This window comes from Thermobia domestica, chromosome 7, assembly GCF_964235325.1.
Source record: "Thermobia domestica chromosome 7, izTheDome1.hap1.1, whole genome shotgun sequence".
Lineage (NCBI taxonomy): Eukaryota > Metazoa > Arthropoda > Insecta > Zygentoma > Lepismatidae > Thermobia > Thermobia domestica.
Genome location: NC_137460.1, coordinates 143,364,730 through 143,372,922, shown reverse-complemented (window position 1 = coordinate 143,372,922; position 8,193 = coordinate 143,364,730). Strand labels below are relative to the sequence as shown.

The window sequence follows — 8,193 nt, the reverse complement described above, 5'->3', positions numbered from 1 at the left end:
GTATTCAGCATCCTCGTCATCCTCATTTGCGTAAGTAAATGTACTTTTCTTTTCCGAAGCACTAAAAAAGTTAAAATTTGTTGTCCAGTGAAATTATTTGTTGGCTATCCAATAATTACAACAAACATTAGTCTTTTCGGGTTAGATTCCCAGTGAGAGAGCATTAAAATTCAAACGCGTTACGTCACGTCTCATATAACCTAAGTACAGCAATGGGGTACTAAACTCCAACATCAGTAAACATTCATTTTGAAACATAATTGCGAATTTATAAAAGTAACACACATTAAAATTAAAATACCCTTTTCCGCTTCCTTTCATAAATAATTATTCTTCTTTTTTGTAATACTGTGTGATGATAATTGAAGAATACATCTAAAATAAAAATGATAGTTCGATGACTTATCCATTGGCAGATTTCTCCATTGGCAGATTTGGTAATTGGCGGATTTGTCAATTGGCATATTTGGTCATTTTCGCGTTTGGCGCATTTGGTAATTGGCAGATTTGTTAATTGGCTGATTTGTCCATTTTCGCAATTGGCACATTTGGTAATTTTCGCGTTTGGTGCACTTGGTAATTGGCAGATTTGTCCATTTTCATGATTGGCGCATTTGGTCATTGGCAGATTTGTCCTAGACCCTACAAGCTTCATTGTATGCGTCTTTAAACGGTTTCATAAAACACATGTCAATGGGTTGAGTCTTATGAGTGGTATGTGGAGGAGTTCTGAGCAGTAAATACTGTGATCCCTCGCACACTGAATCGCATTCAGTTCCTTATGGTTCGGATGACCATCATCAACTACAGAACTGGGTTCTGAGGGAAGGGACGACAGAATTTCACAAAGTCTGGAACCAAATTAAGAATGTATCACTCGTTATCCAACCAATACTTTCTGCTACAGCAATACCCTCGGCTGAAGCATCAACCATCAGTCTCTCGTTCTCTGATGCGGAAATATGAAGAGGGTCAGAACCAACTGATCAGTAGCACTCATGCAGAACTTCAATGTTATATTCCAACCTCTTTCACTCAAAGTCAGTTTGCTCAGTTTGCTCAACGTCAACTCGTTTCCATTTTTCACATATCACTTTGGGATTAACATGAACACACAATACCAGTCTCATCCACGTTTAATACTCGTGATGGTGGAAAAAATATTTTTCCATCAGTATGCACTAATTTGTATACGATTTATTCCTTATTAAATGTTATTGTTCTCAATATACTTGTAGACATAGGTAATCTAAGAAACAAATTGGGACGTCACTTCATAAACTCGAAGTAAAAATCTCACAGTACTCAGTTTATCTTTGTTGAACTTATGATTGATTTTTAGTTCAGTTAAGTCAAACTAGTTTCAGTTTTTATTTCTGATAATGGTATTAAGCGATCAGCTAATTGTTTCACATGGCATTTCATCTCTTTTTCATACACATCGGGGAAAGTATTTTCGAATCTCCTAACTTACGTGGAACACACAATTTCACTCCTTGCCTCTGCTGTGACAGTGTCTTGCAGAGAATTATTTGGGACACCAAATCTGTTTGTTGTTCGAAGTATCTACGTGCACTACGAGCCGAGAAAAATGCCTGGGACGGCTGGTCTTGATAGTAGCAATTCAACAACAAGTAACACTCTTAGATGCCAAACCGTAGACTTTAGCGAAAATTGTTTCCTATAAAAGTTGTTTCTTTTTCAATAATACTTCCAAAGAAATTGAAATTGATAACACTTTCTATTTGAAATTTTGAAGTTGGCACCCCGTGGAAATATTTCTGCTACGCAACTGGATATGGAAGTATCACCATTTGATTCTCCACATACGATTTGGTCATTCAAATTTTTGTTTGAAGTATCTACGTGCACCGCGAGCCGAGAAAAATTCCTGGGAGGGTGGTCTGATACACCCTGTGTGTGTGTGTGTGTTCCGGTTACAGCTTGGAATATACGGTTCTGCTGGATTCATTTTCACTCTCCACGAACACTCTTGTCAACAAAAAAGCATATTTATTCATAGTACTATCTATATCAATGAAACTTATTCAGCCGCTTTCTTTAAATATATAATGGAATGTAGTTTTTTTTTTTTTTTTTGTAAATTTGTCTTGCCTTTAGACATGATCGGAACATTGTTCTTGCATATAATGTTGTTTTCAAGTAAAAAAAAAAAAATTGTTTCCACAAAAACTTGTTTCTTTGATCCAGAAGTTCTAAAAGTTACCCTCCCGCTATCGTTCGATTTTGTAGGCAATTCACTTTTGCCCCTCTCCTCTTCTTTGATATTTTAGTGCTTTCCTCATCGAACAATGGTTTTTATATCCCTGCACTTGTCTTAGTTTCTCTTTTGCTAGAATATTAATTTTACCACTAATTTTAGCTCATTCTAATACATTCCGAATCGTCACTTCAATCAGATATACCTCTCTCGCCCGACCTCCGTTATGAGATACCGATTCTTTGCTTGGATCAGCGATAAGCTCTCTCGCGTATAATCGCTGCTATCAAGTAATGGTGTCACAGTTGGGCTATCCAAACAATCGGATAAAAATTAAGCTAAGCTCTCTTTCTAGTCCACTGAAACATGATCAATCTGGTGAGGTCACGTATATTTATGGATGTCGCGATGTGGGAACTTCTTTACTATTTACAATAAGGTTTTAAAATGTTGTATAGTTTACAAGTCGAATAAGCTTATCATTACTTTCTTAATATAATTTTCATATGGTATGACGAGTTGGTAAAATACACGTTCTACTTTTCCGTAGAAAGTATCATAGCTTAGGGGCCACTTCTGATATTGCGTATGTTGTTAATGCAGACAACCTATGTAGCATGATCACGTAACTCTGGGATGTGTTACAGATAGGTTGTCATCTTGGAAACTTTATCTGAAGCCTAGTATTAATTGTATCTTGAATGGTGCACCAATTTCGGGAAAAATCATAGACTCTAATAGAAATGGTTGTTACCCTTCTCAGAATTAATGTAGGCTTATGGTTCATATACAATTTAATTCATCATGAAAGAAACATTTGAATAATATGATTTACATAGAGATATGCCGTTACACATTAGAAAAATGTTGTACATTTGCAGAAAATTCCTTCAAAAAAAAATTATTTTCGCGCCATACACGATCCCTGATTCACCCTACGTCAGTACGACTGACTTAAGATAGTCTCTCTTAGATTGTATTTAATGAACTTATCTCGAAACCAAGTAACTCAAAAACAACATATACTCCACTAAAAAGTTTTGCGACGTAGTTGACAAAAATTGAAGCATGCACCTCCAATTTGGATGATGTATTCTAGATTTCTGAAGCTTGTCATAGTTAATAATTTTTCATTAATTTTGAATTCATTGTTGCGTCTGAAAACTTTGAAAAACACTGTTACTAAATGCTTTCTTTATGAAAAACTAAGATATTTTCAGGCCGGATTATTTTATCAAACCCTACCAGATTTTTGTATAGTTTGCTGTTTCACACAAAAGTACACCATTAAGACTTAAGAAAATGGAACCCCATTCAAATCAAGCAACTCCCCCCGCAAAATAAGATGGATAACTCTTTGTAAAAGTGTGGACTCCATTTTTCTTGTCTCTAACTGTACATGTTTAAAAGAAACACTAATTAGGAACTAGAAATAAGTGTATTGATGTTTATTTTTTTGCTTCTAGTCTCAGTCCGAAGTGTCAGTGTGGCATCAACGTCACTCTCTGATTATGTGCATGTACCGATACTTGAGTGCGCGGAAAAAAGTACACAAAAAAGACCATGCAATGTTCGCACGAAGTCGGAAGAACCAAAGAGGAAAAAGCAAATGCAGATAAGTGATTTTGTGTTAAAGACAACAGCAACACAAAAAGAGGCAATTGATCAACAGGTAGCTAGATTAATACATGCTAGAAACTCATCATTCGTACCTAAGTGCTGAACATGCTAAATTCAAGGAATTGGTGCAACTTTTACTACCAGGCTATACTTCTCCAACAAGACACGATGATAGTGGCTTTTTTACTTGAAAAGGTATGTTGTGACGAAAGAAGTATATGTTTCGAAAAACTTGCAGGTAAAACTGTTAGCGTGAGCCTTGATGGGTGATCGAATATTCGAAATGAACCTATGTTGTGTGTAACTATTAATTGTGACACAGAAGTGTTTTTTCTACGAAACAGTAGATACATTAGGTCATTCGCACACTTCGGAGTATCTTTATAATTTAGCAGCAACATCTATAAAAAATTTAGCAGCAACATCAAAGAACATGTAATATCTATTGTAAGATATTTCAGAAATACAGTAGGACGTCGATAATATGAACGTTAAAAATCCGAATGCGGTCCCCAGAAGCTTTTTACATTTCGTCTTAGCGCTAGCGATAAACAAATAGGGTTGTCCGTCGACGTTGTGTGAGGTCAGTATTTTTCCAAAATCTCATTCATACATAATTGTTTGTGATACATATTTTTATTTTCCCTTAGGCCCATACAAGTTAAGTTTTAAGTGTGAGTTACAAGAACAGTGTAATTTAGTGTACGAGCAGGTTCTTCAGAAATATGAAATGTAAGCAGCCTTACGTACGGTACTGTAATTACTGTATAACCACTGTACCCAGGGCCGGCGGAAGGGGAAAATATCACCCAGGCAAAGAATCCATATGGCGCCCCCTACAACCCATTGGTATTACTGAGTTTACATTTGCTATTCTACCTTACAGATAGCTGCTTTTAAAGGATAACTCCTTGAACTCTATAACTATAAGAATCAATTATCAAACTGAGTAAGATCTTAACTTTTGTCAGTTAAATACACAGAGTAAGTTTTGGTTAACGATATACGAAACAATTATTTACACATAAGCATGCAAAATATTCTACGTCACTGATTAGAAATTTGCAGAACGATTCAAGAAACAACGATTTATATAAAATTAAGATTGATGATGCGATACAGCATTTATTTACACATATATACATAAACAACCTTGTTAACTGCGAAAGAGAACACATATATGAACAAAAGAACATACAAATATATTTTGTAACAGCATTGTACAAAGATTTCGTAATACAAATAATACAACCAGTAATATAATTTTATATCTTTATACAGTTTTAATGCAAATTGTCCTTTGACTTGTTTACAGTGCTAAGTAAAGTTAACTTTTCGTGCCTTTTTCTCTGCAAAGTCTTTAATTAAAGTATCAGTGTCAAGCTCACACAGAACATCACATTCAATAGACACCATAGAAAGGCCTACAAGACGCTCTTGAGTCATCGTTGATCGTAGGTAGTTCTTCGTAAGTTTCAACTTGGAGAAACTTCTTTCTGCTGAAGCTACACTTACAGGAATAGTTAGTAAGATTCTTAGAGCAATAGTTGCATTTGGAAATAACCTAATAAGGGAGTTCTTGCAAATATATGTAAGTTCTTGCAACGGTTTGCTCCCACTTTCAGAACCGAGAAATGAAGGTAAAAGTAAGAGCTCTTGATATAACTGAAATCCGTCAATATCACAGTGATCTTTGTCTGTTAAAGATAGTTGTAAGTCCTTGCAACACTTTAGTAAATACTCTTTGTCCGTTATTGGATGGATGTCATACAAAAACCCAAATATTTCGCTGTGCTGCTTCAGTTGTTGAAATCTTTCATTCAGGGAACAGATAATTGTGTCTAATGTGCAAAAATAGAAGTTACATTTAAACGCACTGTATGGATCATTAAGCGGTTCGTCTTCAGATTCATACAAAAATTGTCGTTTGACTTTTCTAGGTCGGAGTTTTGGTTCATTCTCAAATTGTGGTTGAATGTCGAGCTCTTCAGCAATTACTTTGGCATCAACCAAAATATTCTGGAAACCTTCATCACTTCGCATGTTCTCAACGCGACACTTAGTTTTCTTAAGCAGATCAACTGCTTGCTGGATGTCCACTGATTCTTGTTGGAAAACGTGGCTAGCCACATTAACACAAGAAAGAACTTCATACCCAAACACCACAACACAAACGAACTTAAAATTCAGGAGCTTCCTAGCCAGGGAACAAGCATTATTTTTGCCCATAACGTCTATCTTTGAGTCCTTTGATGCTTCGAAAAGAGCATCGTAAATTTCTCCTAACTGGTAGCGAAACGATTTGACAGCATCAATACAACTCTCCCATCTAGTATCACTAAGAGGTTTCAAAGTGAAATTGGATATATATTTTTGCAGAACAGACCAACAATATGTGGAACTAGAAAAATAATTGTATACTTCTTGCAATAAAGCAAAAAAAATACAGCCCCACTACAGCACATTGCAGAATCATTCACAACCAAATTCAATGAATGGGAGCTACAATGGACAAAAAATGCTCAATTATTTAGATCTAATATTCTTTTTTGAATGCCTGAGTGCTTTCCTTTCATATTGGCACCGTTATCATACCCTTGGCCACGCATGCTTGAGAGAGGAACTTTCAGTTTTTCTAATTCTTCCAAAATAGTGGTAGTTAGTCCTTCTCCTGAAGAATCATTTATGCACAAAAATCCCAAAAAATGTTCTTCAATGGATGGTTCCTTACCCAGTTCTACCTTTTATTAGATCAGTCAAAATTTTATCCTTTATTTTTGACCCAAGGAGTTCAATTATTTCATTTTGAATGTCCTTGCTCAAATAATGCACATGTGTCTCTTTACATGTCATTCGTCGCAAATGCTCAGCCATAGTAACATCAAACTGTGCAATACACTCAACTAGTTTGAGAAAATTGCCGTTGTTTCTTGAGTAAATAGTGTCATTTTGACCACGAAATGCCAAGTTCTGGGAAGCAAGAAACTGAATTATACACAGCAGTCGTTTGAGAACCTCTTTCCAACGCTCAATTTCATTGCGAATAATTGCTTGGTTTTCAGCGTCAACTGTTTTACCTGACTGTAATCGGTTTGCAAGTTCAAACCACGATTGGAAAGCCTTCATGTGAGTCAAAGATCTATCATGGTCTGATAACAGTCCGGACATATGCTTCCAATCCGAAAAACCTTCACGAGAAAAGAGTGACATTGTAGTACCACCGAAAAGACGGCAACAGAAACAAAAGGTGCTTTGCAGGCCAAGTGACCGTCATATCTTTATTTATGTGACTCCCCAGTTTTCCTGCCGTTGAAAAGCGGAAAGTTCGGGGATTGAACCCAGGAGCACGTAGACATGAGTCCAACGCTTTAACCTCTAGACTATGGAGGCCCTCTACTTAATTAATGATGAATGCTTGAAATACAGCTAAAGTTGGTTAATACACATCTAACGAGTAAAAGTCTTATCGCTTTGGTACATGTATCAAGCATCAGTGTTGGTATAGAATGTAATTATTGCTACTTATATCAATGGGGAAAGAACTTTCTTTGAGCCTGAAGTTCGCCGCCTATCTGAGAGGCCGCCACTCTACCCACCCCAGCCTGCTAAGACGCTACGTGTGTAAACATCTCTTCTCTATTAAACATAATAAAACGAAAATACGTTGCGTAATGTGGGCCTACTTACCTGTACTGTGTTGTTATTTTCTGGAATATTTGTTGATTTCTTGCTGGTTTTCTCATTCTCTGGTTCTACGTTTTCATTTCCATTATTGTCTGTTTCAGGAGTACGAAAGAATTTCTTTAATGCTACTGCCTGTTTCTCATTTTCAGCCGCTAATTGTGCTCTTCTTTTTCTGTATACATTTCCAGAAGGCTTCTTTTTTTCCGACATGTTGATAAAGAACACATTAAGGCAACGATTCTTCTACTAATAGTCGAAATTCAGGAGACAAAAGAACACACACACCATGAAGCCTGCACTAGATGAACATGACTTCTGATTTATAATTTTCTTTCACGAGACATTTGCCAATACAAAGAGGACTAATTTCTTTTTGGTTGCCGATAACTCAATATTGTTTGTGTGTTTTGTTAGAGCGGCCGACATAGCTTTGTTGCAAGGAGTGCAATGGTCGGCACCGCGGCGGTTGTAAGTGTCAGAGCGTGTTATTGTTGCTCAAAACTCCCAACTCTCAACAATAGCCTTTAGCTTTGTCAGCGGAGATTTTTTTTTATATAGACAAATAAGGTGAAGGGATTTCCTTTATAGGAGATTCAAGAAGAAACCGGGGTTGTTATAAAGAGTGAGGCCTATGGCATGAGGTAGTAACCAATGTTGCTACACAATTT

At 36.4% G+C, this 8,193-nt stretch overlaps 1 protein-coding gene across 1 annotated transcript; it reads right to left on the bottom strand.

Moving 5' to 3' along the window:
• Nucleotides 1-5,158: 5,158 nt before the first annotated feature.
• LOC145689361 (zinc finger MYM-type protein 1-like) lies at nt 5,159-6,070 on the bottom strand. The gene has a single exon (XM_081763512.1). The coding sequence runs from the start codon at nt 6,068-6,070 to the stop codon at nt 5,159-5,161; it is 912 nt and encodes a 303-aa protein (XP_081619638.1).
• Between the last annotated feature and the right edge of the window lie 2,123 nt (nt 6,071-8,193).

Coding starts and splice junctions, on each gene's coding strand:
- LOC145689361 (XM_081763512.1), bottom strand. CDS start 6,070: ATGGGCAAAAATAATGCTTGTTCCCTGGCTAGGAAGCTCCTGAATTTT.